The 16,613-nt window shown below is 41.3% G+C and overlaps 1 protein-coding gene across 11 annotated transcripts in view; it reads right to left on the reverse strand.

Moving 5' to 3' along the window:
- Positions 1–2,898: 2,898 nt before the first annotated feature.
- The window catches only part of ELMO1 (engulfment and cell motility 1), a 309,392-nt gene continuing 295,677 nt past the window's right edge, over positions 2,899–16,613 (reverse strand). For all 11 annotated transcript variants that reach the window (XM_064506561.1, XM_064506560.1, XM_064506562.1 and 8 more), the window contains 3 exons: positions 14,256–14,338; positions 8,667–8,744; positions 2,899–4,214 (listed from right to left, as the gene is read on the reverse strand). In XM_064506561.1, the coding sequence (XP_064362631.1) occupies positions 4,014–4,214; positions 8,667–8,744; positions 14,256–14,338 (362 nt within the window). In that variant the 3' untranslated portion in view covers positions 2,899–4,013. The remainder of the gene's footprint in view (positions 4,215–8,666; positions 8,745–14,255; positions 14,339–16,613) is intronic.

Here is a 16,613-nt window from a genome sequence, read left to right on the forward strand (position 1 = left end):
GCGTGCCGCATGAGCACAGTGGGGACAGATTTGTTCTAGCGAGCAGATCCCACCAGATTTCCAGAGGCCTTCACATCCCAGTACACACATGACCCGCCTGAACTACCTGGGATTACTGACATGGGAGAAATGTTGGCGGCATACGCCCTGGGCAAGCAAAATGCAATCCTGTATAAGGCAAGAAGACATCACAAGAGGATTTGGCAGATAAAGTGGCTGAAGTCTGATGTGGTCATATTGTAACCCTGAAGACTGAGTCATACCCTACCTGCCTCTTGGCAAGAGAAAGTTATTTTCTCCACAGTTTATAATGTTTAATAAAAGAGTTTGCCATGCTAAAAAAGGAACTGCATCTCAGAGACAGTAATCAAAGCCATGAGACAGCCTTTCTATGATACACAGCTTGCTTCTGTGCAGGATTACTTAGCACTGCCACTCTTCTTGTCCTTACAAGCAGGACAAGCAGTTGATTTACCAAGATACATATTTTTCTTGATTCAAATTTTCTGGTGAGCAACTATTCACTTTCAGAAGAAAACTCACTTCAAAAACAGCTGCTAAAATTAGACTATTTTTTTCCTTCTCTCTCCATGACTTTTACAAGCAATTACCCACTTAATGTTTTGAAATTATACAAAAAACTTCAATAGCAATTTTTTTTCCTCCATGAATGCAAAACCTTAAAAGCTTTTCCAGAATACACAACAGCATGAGCAAATGAATTTGCCATTTTCATTCTCATTTTTTTTAAGTGAATGGGAAGCAGCAGGCTACTTATTCATCATTAAACATATTTTTGAATTTCATAACGGTGAAAGAATTTTGCATGATAGCTCTAGAAACTGAAGACAGAATTCTTGTTTGCACTATGGCTCTCTGCATTGCTGTGGGAGTGCTTTTAAAATAGCTGCACGGGCTAGCACGCCAACGCATCTCTCAAGCCTCCTCTTTCTTCTAGCAGGGTGGGACATAAGAGGGGTGACAGATTAAGCATGCCTGCTCATGTGACGAGGTCTACAACGATGCAAGGTCTACAACAAGAGCTAGGCCACATGAGGAGATGGGGCGCTAGCAGGGCTCCTGTAATGGCAGTGCCCTTCAAGATGGTGAGCCTTAGCCCTGCAGAGGTGCTGCAGCATCAGCCTGCCTTGGGGAGGCTGCATCTGCCAGGAGGAGTCATGAGGCAGGAGGGAGGCACCGGGCTGTGTTACCTACATGCCCAAGGCCCAAGGGATACAAGGAGAGATCCAGCTGTGAGCATTTCACTCTCAAGAGCATTACGCTACTGGAGCGGTGTGAAGGTGCCTTAGTGTAATGCAGACTGGCCCAAGGTGTCTGTCTATAGAAATGGAGGACTGAGTTCACAGCTCTTCTCCTGCTGCCTTCCCCGGGCTCTTGGTGTGCAATTTGGGGCACTCACCTTGGTGGGGGAGTCAAGTCTAACCTTTCCCTCTTGCTCAAGCTGTCCCCAGGAGGAGAGCTTTGTTTGCTCCTTTTTTGATTTCAAAGTAGGCATGTTTCTGCTAAGAACAATGCGTCATCGCCACTGACCAGGCAGCATTTGACTTTTATCACTTGGAAGTGAAAGGTGTTTCTTTCGACAATGTGCAATATACAGCTGAAGCACCAGCTCTGCAGCCTGTAAATAAAAAGCAAAGGTTATACCCAGCCGAGTCGCAAACAACCAGCTAGGTCAGGGAGATTAATAAAACAACTTGGACTCTCTGTTCTGCTCTGAGACTTGTCTTAGACGAAAGGAAGCCTCAGTGTCTGGTAAGGGATGTGTTCCTACCTCCATCCTCTGCCTCCAGTATCCCTCTGAAATCCCCTGTGGCAGGCAGTGCTCTTGTTTCCAGACACTCCTGACCCCAACCCACCTTTGCTGCAGTCTGACAAGGTTTCAGAGAATAAATATTTCCAGCTCTCACGTTCCACATCCCCATTCTCATTCATATTGAGTTTTCTCTCAGACCATGGTCCATTGCAACTTCCTACTCCAGTGTTTAATTCAGAGTCTCTTTTCCTTTCTTCACTATCCTTTCACCATCTAAACTAATCTACATCTGCTAGATCAAGGCACTCATCAAATACTGCAAACACAGAAGGCACCTTCTTCAGGACTCCTACGCTTGAATTCATACAATGTTCTCATTCTCCTCTCTGATCCACCTGAAGGATGTAATTTCTCTCCTCCACCTGGTGCGAGGTCAGTCAGGAGGTTTGCCCCAGATCCAGGCGGAAGCAAAGTTTACCTGAGTTGAGGTCCTGTATGTGCATCTAAACTGGTACTGCCCTCTAGGTTTCTCAGTAGCACAACCTCTGATAAAAACTATTCAAGGTCTTTTTAGACTGCGTCCAAGCAAGAGAAAAAACCCACACAAATTAACATTTGTCTTCAGCTTGTGTGGGGAAGGATAAGGACCAATGGATTCTTCTAGATCTCGACCCAACACTTTTAGGGTAAGAGACACTGCATGCAATGAAATACCAAGAAGAAAATGAAGGAGGAGCAATCCATCCTGCAAAGCCCAAACCTCCCCAGTACCGTTCCTTTGCAGCAAAAAACCCTCTCCAGAGCAAAAACAGCAGCACAAGGAACACAGCTACTCCAGCAAACATGCTATAAGTTGCAGCCTTGAGTAGACCATGAACATATCAGTATGCTCTAATTTCAGGTTTCTCAAAGGCTCCCCCTTACAGGAAGGCTCATACACCTAGAGCAATGGCGATCTCCAGCCATGCTTCATTTTTATCACCACAAACAAGTAAGTAAATGAAATCAGTTGTACATGAGAAAGGTTCACCTTTCCCTCTCCTGTCTGTACCAAAAGCTTCAGAACTGCTAGGAAAATGCAAGAATAAAAGACAACTTCAAAAGAAAAAACAAAGTTCCAAGAATCATCACAACTCAGATTTTTATTCAACAGCGAAGTTGAAGGGAATATTGTTTTCTTCCCTTCAGGCAAATGTTCCAAATGAAAATTAAGTAAAAATATTGTCCCCCAAAAGTACTCACAATGAAATTAGTTTTCATTAAATATATCTGTTTGGCAAAATAAAGTAAAAAAAAAAATTGAACCCGTACAAAAAAAAATCCCTTGCAAATTTGTAACACTGTAGCAATGACAACAATGTAAACCTGGATGTTTGGCAGTTTGAATTAATTTGTGGAAACTACTGCTGAACTTTGGACCAAGGAAATAAAAATCACTGAGTAGCAACAAGCCAATTTTAGAGGCAATTGAGGCTTAGGGAACGCTACAGGGACAGAACACACTAGTGGCTTCATACACAATCTGTGCTAGTGATTTGCTAGTGTAGGGCTATTTAAGAGCTGGGAGGAAAAGAAGTTAAAAGCTGTTGCAGCATTGCAGCATATGGTACAGCAAAAACCTGCAGACTTTCCATTCTGGGAGCCGATCAGTTGGGTGAAGGCTGGTGACAAGAGTCGAGGTGACAGTGGAAAGAATAATGACAGTGACAAATGGTGCAAGCACTGGGAAGCAGTTAACAATTTTCGTCATTGCACTGGATTCAGTTGTGAGCAGACTCTTGGGAGTGTCTGGGGAAATCTGCTTACAGTAGCTGCTTCTGCTCCCTACCTCCCCCCTTCCTTCCAGTTAAAGCCTCTACCCTGCCAAGTGGGTTTCACAGGCATGCAGTTTGGTAGCATTGTCCTTATAATTAAGAATGTCTATTCCAGTATTAAAAATGTAAAAAAAGTCTTCAGGAAGGTGCTTCTTAGTGGTGGTCTTCGCCTTAAGCATGGTCACTGGCCTGCAATTAGAAGCTAATTAAAGCAATGTGGATTTGGATGAGCAATGGGGAAGATGGGAATGGGGGAAGGAAGGAACGCAGGGAACAGGGAGGAATGCAAGTGTTTCAACATCCCTCCCCAATGCCAAAATCCAAGGTGCACAAGTGGGTTTTTCTTTTCTCATTCTCTCTCTTTTTTTTTTTTAATCTCTCCAGTTATAGTATTTCCAGTTTCGATGCAAGTTTCAGTGGCAGCCTCAGTTACAGTCATAAACAAAGTCGTAGTTGCTAGGCTCCTTTGGGATAGGTGGAGGAGCATCTGGGATCTGTATGTTTTCCAAGTCAAGGAGGCGTAGCTTTATCTCCATGCTGAGCAGCGTGTCTAAGTCGTTCCGCGTTAGATCGCTCAACATATCCTTCCCAAGAAGGGCATTCAGCCCATCGGTCCATACACAATACTGCACAGGAAAAAGACAAAAACTACCATTAATAGGCTTTCTGCACACAAACCGCTTAGCTGGCCTTGTCCTCTACAGTTATCGCTCCCTCAGAGCCTTATGAAGAGACCTACAATGAGGCAGATTCATCTTATTAGCTCATACTATGTAGAAGACATGTGCCACAGAGCTGCTCTGAAAATGAACAAAAAATTGCCTGAAAACAGGAAGAAATGACAACATTCAGGTGTTTAGAAGTTAAGCATCTTGTCCAAGTTGTTGCTGACTATTCCTCAATAGTTACGGGAGGAAGAATGGTACCTACTTAGGACAAAGAACCTCTGGAGAGGCCTCCTTCTCCCCCTCTCTTTTCCCAGTATTTATAGAGACTGCCTGCCTCTTTTAGACTAAATTTTTAATTCCAAGACAGCTAAGTTAGGTGAGCTGAATCCCTCTCAAAATCTCCCTTGACTCTTTCTATAAGAAATTCTGTGCAAACCATCTAGTTTAACTTACAGCAAAGCTAACCAACAAAAAGTAGTATCAACTGACTTGTGCAGAGATAGGCCCTTGTTTACATATCTATATCTATCACTATTTTGCAAAGCACAAAATAATACATTCTCAAAACTACAGAGTCAATCAATGTGGTGTCCGTCACGAAAATTAAATGCCAAGGTGTAACTCTAAATGCTACAAAGGCTGAACTGGCATCTAAAACCCATTCCATATTGTTATCTTTTTCCTAATAGGAGATGCCACCTTTCCCAATGACTGACAGCTAAAGATAAATATGGGCTGAACAACCATTTTAAACAAGCAACAAACCCATGGGAGATTGATGATCTAGAGTCAACTTCTATCAAATAAGTCACTTTCATTTATTACTAAAAGCCATTTATGCAACTACGAACAGAAGTACTCAAATGGCATCATCTAAAAATAAAGATTTCCATCATGAACTTGTGTGTCCTAGTTTGCAGGAGAAAATTAAATCAACCGTAACTGCATTTTTATCGTACAAATGCTTCTGCTAGATTTCATGCCAAAAAATGGATTTTAAATTTAGCTGACCATTTGCTACAAGTTTAAAGATAGCCATAGTTGACTTTATGTTACAGCAGAAGTGATTATTTATAAAAAAAAGAGAACTCCCTCCCCAAACTCTTGGGGTATGTCTTCATTCAGAAAAAAGGGCATGTTTTTAAAATAGGATGGTTAACACACTTCAACATCCACAAGTGAAATGTGACCCATTTAAGTCAGTAACAGAATGGTAGCAGAGCTCTAGTTTCACCCAGAGTGTAGATAAGCCAAGCTGTAGCTTTAATATGAGATTACCTATATACTGGAGACTTTATTGCTCAGTCTGTCCTGCTATCAAGCACTAAAGAAACTACTTACCCTGCCTATTTGAGGCTCTCAAAGTGTGTTACTTTTAAAGCATGTGATTTTTATGGAATGGATGCAGAACATAGGGGAAAGAAAAAAGCTATCCTAGAAATGTACTTATTTTTGAACATAATTTTTTAATGATTGCTTTAAAGCATTCTTTGAGAAAGTTTTTCCAGAATTCCCTGTGAAGAAAGGAACAGACTGGCAAAAGACCGTGCTCAGCTTACAGAAGTGTGGAGAATCCATTCAACAGATGCAGCACTGGATGTAAATTGTCCATCACCTGCTCAGTGGGTATGGCCAGCACTTACTCGGGAGGAATCCCAGGGTGCCATGACAAGCAGAACTTCAGTTCGCTCGTGTTCCAGATATAACTCATTTGGGGCCCAAAGAAACCGAATTCTGGCCTCAATTCAGATGAGTGCAATGGCCTGGAAAAGGGGCTTCCTCTCCAATCTCCATACTGGCAAGTGCATCTAATTAAACTCCTCTACATTCTGAGCAGAGAGAAATCCTAATGAGCTGGTTAGAAAATGGAGGCATTCATTCAGAAGCTTTTTTCTTTTTAATATGCAAAACAGCCTAAGAGCCACTGAAAAATTAATTTACTACAGATTCATTTTCATAAAACTCCAATGAAACCTAATTATAACCTCCCTCATCAATTTCTCTGTCAAAAATCAAGGATAAGATTAATCCACCTTTTTTCTATGTAGCTGAAACCAGCTATTAGTATTCAAATGAAAAACAAATACGATGGAGTGATCTCATAGTGCTGAATCCTCTGGCTAGCAGTAAGCTCCAACAGATGGCTAAGAGCATTGCCAGGCTTAAGTGTGCAAGAATGAGGCTCAGATCTCTACGATATTGGTTCAGTAATGAGATTTTACTAAAGAAATATTTTGCAAGTCAAGCAGTAGAACCAGACAACCAGAGACGTTGTGCAGGCTCCATCCTTGGAGGTTTTCTGGACCTATCCGGATACAGCCCTGAGCCACCTGGTCTGAGCTCATAGCTGAGCCTGCTTTGAGCAGGAGGTTGGCCTCGGGACCTCCTGAGATCCCTTCCAACCTGAATTATCTTATGATCCTAGTTCAGTTTTCCTTTTTAGGACACATTTGATTTCCACATTCAAATATCACTCTACAATCACAAGGACTGGGGAAGTACTTAAAAAATAATGAAACCTGAAATTCTTACGTACTAACGGTGCTTCACACAAAGCCTTCCAGATCTTAAGATGTCCCTCACCAAATCTCCCATGCTGACAGCCCTATTAAACTAGCACTTCTATTGACAAGTACCCCAGTTACCTCCACGAAGAGTCATGGGCTTCATAACATCCTATTTGGCTTTCCTTGTGGGTGCTTCCTCTGAGCACTTCTACTTTTTACTTTAATCACAATTCATTCTTCTGTAGGCCATGACAAAGCACAGAGGAACAGAGATACCTTTTTGAAAATGTTCACTTGGGAACTGTCAAGTAGCACAGAGACTGCTGCCTCCAGCTGATTTTTGAGCATACTAATTTTGTTTCAAAGAAGCTGAGCAAGATCAAAAAGAGAGAGAAAGATAATAGGTGTGTTAACACAACCATGAGCAATTGGGTTACTGCCTTTTACAAAGTCACTGCCTGTGAGCAGGGTGCAGTAGCAGGTTTCAAGCATTCAGTCCATTGAAACATGCTTGTAGCCATAAGCTATATTTCCAATGGAAGCAGCTGAAAATTTTGTTGATTTTCATGACCATTTGCCCTTATGAGCTGAAACAGACTAGAATTCAACTGTTGGAGAATTCATATCAGAAAGTATCTAACATATGTCCAGTTCAGAGGATGAAGACAATCATGTCTTGCTTAGACCAACAGCTCTAATGGCACATTATGCTTGGGAAACTATTGCTTGTTTCTCTTAGATGAAAATTTACCAGCAAATCTTTCTCTGGAATAAACATGCTTGAAAATGACATTCAAATATTAATGCCCAGGAAAAACCAAATGAGCATAACCTCATTTTCTCTCTTAAAACTAACATTTATTTGAAGATTTTTATCCCAAAATGCAAATGTTGAAGCTGCATAACTAATACACTTCACCTGTAATGCAATTTCATGCACTTTAATAACACCACAGCATAATACAGTTTAATGCAATCTTCTGTTTCATCTTTCTGATGCTGTATCCTGAACTGAGACCAAATGTGATATCACAAAGTAAGTGTACAGATGGAAAACCAACTCTTGTTGCTTTAGAGATAAGAAGGAAATACTTTAGTCCTTTTATACTTTTTTTTTTAATACAGAACTCATTCTGTCTTGCATGTATTTACACTGAGATTGTTTCTATACAAGTGTCATCCATTGCAAACCATCCCACTATGGAGATGAAAGAGAGAAGACTCTCCACAATTACCTGTCATGAGTGAGCTCAAGCAGTATGAAACTACGAATTAGAGGATATGCTAATTCTGGAGAACATAAGCTTATGGCTGAAATTGAGATCCTGGGTGGTATAATCTCCCCTGACTATATCGGGGTGGTCAAGACCAGATGAAGACAGCACTGATTCTTTAAGAGTTTGGCTGTACAAATCAGTGTTGAACTGAGGTTTAATACAATAGGCCTGTAAATATGTAACAATTCAGTCTTGAACACACAGCAAAATCCTCCAATTCTCTAAAACAGATCAAAACAGAAGAAGCCTTTATCACACCAGGAAATCGTCAGTAAGGTCTGTGGAACGGTGAGGTCTGCCCAAGCTCTCTTCTTTCTCTTATTTGTGGTTCATGCTTTGGTAGTGCTTAGAAATACTGCTCTTGAATCTGGATCTCCATGGTGTTCTACAGTGTACAAATGCAAAACATATTCCCTCTGCGGCTCAGGCCATGCATGCAAATTGCTGAAGACCCTGTTCCTACACTAATCCCTCTGCATTCAGTTTGTTATGAGACAGGACACTGGGTTAGATGGACCTTTACTCTGAGCCAGGATGACCATTTGTATGTTCTTGTAAAGAGGACCATTGCCATAATGGAACTAAGAGGGCTTCAGGGAAGTTTCTGTACCCTGAACTTGACTTACCTCATGCTTGTCTGGAGCAATGAAATTCAGTTGGCCACTTGAGTCATATAATATAGAGAAAGCAAGCTCTAGCACCTCCTGGAACAACACAAAGAAACATACATTAAGGATCCGTAAGACACGCGTTCATACATTCATGTCTGACTTTCCTTCCTACCACTCACAGCCCATGAAAAGTGAGAAAATAGGTAATGGCACTCCCCTTGCCTGGCCAAAGCTGTAGCAGTGCCAGACCACTGCAACAGACTGGCACAGCAATAACTCCAACTCAGATGCTTCAGTCGAAACTAACACTCCCACCCCCAACCCCTTCCAGGGGCTGACTGTAGCTCACTTGGTCATAGGTTACTTTAGCATTTGAGTTCGGATCTGAGCTAGGCAATGGTGAGGACTGAAATAAATATAACCCATGACAGTACATTTGCAACAAACTCTCCAGGAAGGTCCTATGTTTCTTCAATTTGCATAGAGTAAACTAACAAAGTTCTGCAAGGTTTAATTTTATATGTCAAAAATCTTGCCAGGATGGCTAATCTCCTGGTATATACTTATGCTCTTTTCACTGCTGGAAATCTACAAAATGATTCATTCTCAAGAGATTTCTGCCATTTTTTCTCCATCTTAACTGGAATCAGCAGACTCATTCCTGTGAGTTCAAACTGAACTACTTCTCTGTGTATCTGGGTTACCTCGTCATAATGACCCAAATGAGTCTTGGGAGAGGAAAAAATCAACTTCTTTTTTCTCCTCGAACTGAAGCTGGAATTTTGAAGGTGCCAAAGGGAATTTATTAAGTACTGACCTTCCCTGAAAGTCACCTGGAGCTGGGTTCCTTTGGGAAACACAACCAATCTCAATAAATAATGAACTTTCACCAGCCAGCAGTGAGCACACAAGGATATCGTGTTATCGTGGTTATTCCACACATCACTACAAGCTCTGTTACAAGGATTTCACAACCTGTAAATTAGCTGACAGGGAAATAATAAATCTGTGGAAAAAAGACCTGGCTACAGAGGAGGGTGCTGACTCTGAACTACCTTGATCTATATAGTATGTCTTGTTCTTTTTGCCCCTTGGCTTCCTGATCTCATAATACCAATCAGTTTTGCTGACTCTCAGTCAACAACTGCCCCTGCAGCGCTGGCAGCTGTAAGAGCACTGTTTTCTATATTCGCTACACTAAGTCTAAAATGGAAGAGCTGACTGTGGGGACTGAAGCATATGTATTGGTCGAGATTCCTACCCCTGATCTACTGGCCTAAGCTGGGAGCAGCTCTTTGGATTTCAGTAAGGGTTACTTCATTTTTGAACTTGTGTGGTTAACAGCAGAGTCTGAATCACACACTTTCAATCCTTAGGGATACTCTTTTGGTTGATCAGAGATCAAGATCTCATGGGACACGCTCTTTGTTTTCTTGAGTTTAGTTTTAGTTTTAACTTGCTATATTGCCAGCCCACAAAAGATAAGTCTCTGGGTTAAATCCCCGAGGAAGCTACAGCTATTAACAGTATTGGTGCACTCAGCAAACAAATTGCTCATGGCTCACATAGTCTTTCTGTGTTTTAGGCATGTCTCTCAATCATACCTTACTAAGAGTAATGTCCCTCATTACAGAAGTATATTTACCTCTGCCCACGCAAACCTGGCATTATCTCCTTACAGAGTGTTATAAATTATTGACATCAGAACATGCCAAGTCAGGCAACTGAAGTTGGGGAAATAAAATACATCACCACAAAAAGGGTTTGTTGAGCTGCTCTGCTATGAAGTTCCTAAATTTCATAAAGGTCAACCACAATCCCATAGGCCTGGGCTCTGAATATTTGTCCTTTGGAACATTCCAAGAAATTGAAATTTTTGTGCAATCCAAAGAAAGGAAAAGGAGAGAAAACCTCTGCCTGAGAACTGGAATACCCGAGGGAGCCAGGGGTTTGATCCTTTCGAGTCAGGCAGACAATCAAGAAGCCCTAGATTTAGGACACCAAATTTCCATTTATGTGGGAAAGTGGAAGTTTGACAGCCCTGGCTCCAGTTAGTCTTCATTGGCTGCTCCAGAGACTAAAGACTTGGGAATTACAGCTTCCAGGCTCCAGCATCTCTGTCCTCTCATGCATGGCAAACTGTCAAGGAAAAGGGGAGCTTTGGTCCTGAAGGAGCTGGAGTTGCCAGCTGGCTCTCCAGGGTGATGGTGATCTTGGTGGCTGAGCTGAATGACTGCTCAGGCACCCGCCTGGTCCTGTTACACTATGTTCCCATCAGTGGCAGGTGATTTTGGAAAACTGGAACTCTCCATTAGTTAGCTCTGGTTTTATCCTCTCTTTTCTGTCCTACTTCTCAACTTCTCTCATTCTCATGTGCCTTCCAACCTGCTCCTTACCTCTTCGTTTTGCTCTCCTCCTTCCCCCCCCCCCCCACCTGCTGAACTTGCTCCCTTAGCACTCCTAACTCCTCTCCCCCTAGCAGATTTCAAACCTCTGCCCTTCCCTAGATGCTTACAAAAGGTAATGGTATTGGGACCCAAGATGTGCCTCTCTTTTGAGCCCTGAGGAAAACAAGGAACAAGAGACTTCACTCTAACTTGCTGGCCACTGCCTACTCCTTCGTTTCAACCCCATAAGGAAAGCCACCACAGAACATGCGAGAAGCTTGCTCTCCTACTCCCAATGCTTCTCTCTCCTGCGGTCTCTGCTGACCTCTCACATATGGCCCCATCAGAGACAAGCTATTTTTGACACACTGGCATTGTTAAGTGCCTATGGCTGAGTGATCCCATGCAGCTGGAATGACCTTGCTACCCTCTCCCTGTTCCATCATCAACAGCCTCAAAATGCCTGTGTCTTTGCTGAGGGCTGAGACCATGGCCCTGTTAAGTTTGTTTGCGAGAGCCAGAAGGTCCCACCAGAGAACTAACTGTACATGCAGTGGCAGGGAACTTGTGCAAACAGCATGAAATAAAAGAGAAGAGAAGCTACAGAAGACCAGGGAAGTAAGTAGAATCATTTCTGCTGACTAAAAAGGCCCCAAGTCTGACGACTGTCACATCAGCCAATAAACCATGATAGAAGAACACTCACAGCTACATGAACATGTTTTTTCCAAATTCTTCTATCAAGTTTCTTTGTTTTAAAGGCTGCAAAATCTAATATATTTCATTTCTTTGAAATTCATTAATACGAATACTTGAGAGTCAGAAATGAGGACTTTAAAATCAAACCCAATTTAAAAATACAAGTAGGATGAATAACAATGGATTCAGGTCTGGTCCTATCAAGTCATTCCAGCTTTATATGCATGCAAATTCCAATTCAGTTTAACTCTTCTTTATTTCCAAATGATCCCTCTGGAAGAATAAAGGCCATGTGCTGGCAAATGAAGAGATGCTGAAGCCTTTGTTATGGACATTCTACCAATTCTAGCTATGTTCGTAAGAGTGGCATTCTGCCATTCAATTTTCTTTTCTGCCAATGAATAAACATTAAAATGGTTCTTAGATATATACAAAGATAGCAAAGGATGAAAATGCCTCTTGAAAAAATGTATCGTCCATTGTGAAATTTCAGGAAGTGGAACCTAAAAGAAAGATGTCATACACTGAACACAGCCAAATCACAGTCTGTGTCTGGCTTTTTTTTTCCCCCTCCTCTTCACTGTCCACGTTAACTTGCTACTCAGCAAACAGTGATGTGTTATTACTATGATGACACTTAAGTTGCTGCAATACTGTGCATGACAGCTTGTTTGGCATGACAACTAATTTCCCAAATTCTGTGATTCCCAAGGGAGAAAACAAAAAATCAGGGAAGCAAAAAAAAAAAAAACATGACCACCAGAAATAGTAAAAACATAATAATTATTATTGTCTGCATCAAAAATTGAATGCTCCAGCTATGGATGCAGTTATGCTATCTGTCAACTTCTTATCTTCAACATCCTCAGCCAGAAGCTCTATGCCAGTCCAAAGCAATTTTACCTGAGGAAATGGGGCGATGCTGACAGCTGAGGACATGCAGATCTGCAGCACTGCTATTTAGCATTAAATACTATCTAGACATTACTGCTCCATAAAGATGACACACTTCCATCACTGCCACCACCGCTTCCCTTCTTGTGTGGACATATGAGCACTGAGACAAGGAAGCACTAAAAATACTTTATATGCATCATAAAAATGCCCCGGCCAAATGCTTCTGGTTCAGCTGTAACATGAGGTAGGGGTTGTATGCAATCTATCGTGTGCATGAGTGCGTTAGTGCCCCGATTCAGAAAAGCAACAAGGAAAGATACTCCTGGCATTTTTTTCCTCACTGGACTTTTTCATTTCCATCCAAGTAAAGCCAAAGCTGAAAGCAGAAGAAGGTATCCCGACAGACCTAAATCAGATTGCATATATGAGAAACACATGCAAACAATACTTGAGATGCCCCATGTATCCCTCTCCAGCAGCAGTTAAAGAAAAGTCAGCAATGAGACAAGACTGACAGTTATATTGCAACAGTTATATGATGCAATTTTGACAGTGCCTCTCTTCATTTTCCATGGCTCCCATTGGAACTATTTTTTCCAGTATTTCTATGATCACTAAACGCACATATTTTGTTTGTAAAGTGTTGAAGCAGGGAGTCTTACTTTGCAATTTTGTCCACCAAAATCTCTTCAGAGTTGGACCCAAAATTTCTCATTTTCAGGTAATTACAGATTCTGACTCATCCTGCAAGCTGATTTCCAGACCTCAGGCTGTGGTTTCAGGTCAAACTGAGCATAATTAGGATCTTATTCTTTCTTGTAAGTCAGTAGCAGTCTGATGAAAATCTTACAGGCGTACCTCATACGATACAGTATGAAGACCTACACCATTAAAGATGTCAGAATTTGCTAGCAACTGAATTTCTTCTTGATGTGGTGGCAATTCTTACCAACAAAGACTCTGCAAGATTCTGGCACTGTACGGCTTAAGTATTAGTGTCGGTTTACAGCTCTTGATCTGAAACTGTGACAGGTAGCATAAACATAATTTCAGCTGACCATTGTCTCCTACACACATTTCCAAATGCACTGCTGAACACATCCTTATACACCTCGTTAACTGTCTAGCATTTACCTGACATCCTATTGTAAGCAGTTGTTTTTCTGCCTGACTGGATCTCGAGTTATCATCAGCTGGACACTAATTGCAGTTCTGACATGTGCCACATTCAGTGAACATGAGCTCATCTGGGGATGCAGCTGGAACAAACTATTTATTTATCAGAGACAGTACAGGAGTAGGTACTAATGGTCACCGCTGCTCTGTTCCACTGGTCAGCAGCAGTCAAAGCTCATTTGCTTCAGGAAGATTATCCCAATATGCTCTGGACAGATGAGAAATATCACATTGCACATCTGCCATGAAATCTGAGTAAAAAAGGGTAGGCTGTCCAAATAATTTAACTCAAATGGTCTAAGGTGAAAACAATGTGTGTGTGTGTGTGTACACTGAAAGGTGTCAGGCTGGAACGAAAAATATCTGTATTACTTCAGGGAAGGTCAAGTTGACAGGCTTTGTATTGTGTGTGTGAGGGGTGTTTATAATAATTTGAGAACCATACCTTGTTTTGTTTAAGAGCTCCTTTCTCCTTCATGTGAGGGCAGTCTTTCCCTGTCACAACAGCTTTTATATCTGCCACCGGCACTGCATTAAAACAAAAACAAAAAAACAGACAATGAGTTAAAACCAAGATTTGTAAAAACTACAGTCTAAAAAGAAGCAAGACTAAGGTGTTAAAAATGTCACTCCCTTTGCCATTTCCAGCCTGCTGTATGAATAGAAGCTGTAAGCAGAGCAACTAAAATACGCATCAGTGAGCCTTGAGAAAGTCTCAGGCATCTAGAAAAAAATCTGAGTCTGCTTTTTCTTGCCTGCTGAGGCTACTTTAGGAGGGAGAGTTTCATATAGATGTGTACCTGTGTTTGGACAGTTATTATGTGTACTCGTGTATCTAGACAGCATATACTGTTTTCTGTCTTACTAATGAAATAAGCCTGTCCTGTTGTTGCTCTTCCCTAGGCATCTGGTTAAAGTCTCTGCTGGCGATAGGACACTGAGCTAGGTGGACCCTCGATCTCACTTGATGCTGCTGTCCTTCTGTTAAATGCGTATTTTTCGTATTGTTTTTTATTTCAATCCAGCCACCAGTTTAGTCACTCTCTGGTACCAAGAGGAATGAGGACTACTAAGGGCTATAATGACCGATTCTAATTACTTTAAAATGTAAAATGATCGGAAATCATTAAAAATAAGGTAATACAAAAGTCTTGGAAGCTGCTGCCACTCAGAGTCACTCACAGAGTAAACATGGTGAGGTCATTAAAACATTTCTCTGAGCTTCAAGTGGAAGTCAATTTTCTGACAGTAATTACATTATAGAAAATCTATATACTCCACAATACAACATGGTCAGTGAGTGACAGAAAGTTTCTACAATCTATAAATAATCCATTATCTTTGTGGCTTCAGAAAAGCATCGTATATATGTAGAACAGCATAGTAATATGAAAGCTTGTTACTGCCTTTATCTTTACAAGCTCTAATGGAACTGTTGGAGAGAGAAGAAATACATTTTCTCTTCCACTGGGTGCAGCACACTACATATTTTAATACACATTACCTCAGCACTGTGATCAAATGGACAGCACATGATACAGTGATATTTTTAAAGGACTTTCTTTGCATGGGAAATTAAAAGAGGTGAAACTTATTTTGGCCCTTCACTATTCAATCTCTCCCGCCCTTAGTCTCAGCATTTCACATTGAGGCCCTGCTTTTTATGTCTCTGGCACTACTCTATTTTTTGGGCCAACGTCTTGTTTTTGAGGGGAGAGGGTGATCTAAGAGAAACTGGGAAATAAAAGAGGTATCTGATTGCTGGTATCGCAGAGGTCTTCTCAAGATGGAAGAGTTTGCAGCATTTGTTGAAAATGCCCAGACACCCAATTTATCTGACTGCATAAGGAAGGGTTTTCCCAAATTAGATCTGCCAGGCTTTTTTTTTTTTTTTTTTTTTTTTTTCCAGATTTCATGTACTTCTTGGTCTCTGTGGTCTGCACTGTAGTTAACATGGGAGATCTCAGACAGATGTCGTGATCTTTGATTTATCTGGAATCTGGCCTATTCCTTGCTTTGGAAAATAGAATCAAAGACTTAAAATGGTATCAGAAGCTGACTATAAGATGCTGGAGGGTGTGAACACAGATGTGATGTGCTCACAACAGATAAAGCCTTGAGAAAGAGGGCAGCTGTTTTCTGTCCCAGCTGGACTCTGCGCAGCTTGCTAACTCTGCCAGCCTGAAGACAGAGATGACACTGAAAGAAGTCCAAAGGTTAAGAAAAAAAAACCAAGAACAAAAAGGCCAAAAACACCCCTGTTTATTTTTGGAAAAGGTGCTAGTTGGTCAAGTTAGGCAAGGTAAGTTTTGGGTAGTTACCCAAAATCTCCTCTGCAATTGCTCACCTATCTTCTTTTATCTGTTGAACCATTCCCAGATGCAGACAACCTGGATGACTAGGAAGAGTGAGAAGGTCTAAAGACATGTCCTCTCCCAAAAGTGGAGACTATCATATTTTGCACATAGGTGAAAGGGTTAGTCATTATATACAGACCTTAGTAGTTCAAAATTCAATACAAGTCTATCCAAAAAATCATCATTGGAATATGTTCTGTAAAATTACCAAGGCAGTTTGGCCTGACATGTTTACAGCAATAATGCCACTTTATAATTTTATATTCGTTTCTCTTGCAGTATTCTCAATCTCAACTTTGTTTAATTAAACACTAATGTGGGGGGCACTAAGGCAGCTCTTACATCCTTAACAGCCTGAAAAGTCTGGGATATTTAAAAAATAACCACCATCTTCCTTGAACTGCATCAATATCCACTTCAGTCTGTCAGCAGGCATGCACAGGGAA

Source organism: Dromaius novaehollandiae, chromosome 2 (assembly GCF_036370855.1).
Source record: "Dromaius novaehollandiae isolate bDroNov1 chromosome 2, bDroNov1.hap1, whole genome shotgun sequence".
Taxonomy (NCBI): domain Eukaryota; kingdom Metazoa; phylum Chordata; class Aves; order Casuariiformes; family Dromaiidae; genus Dromaius; species Dromaius novaehollandiae.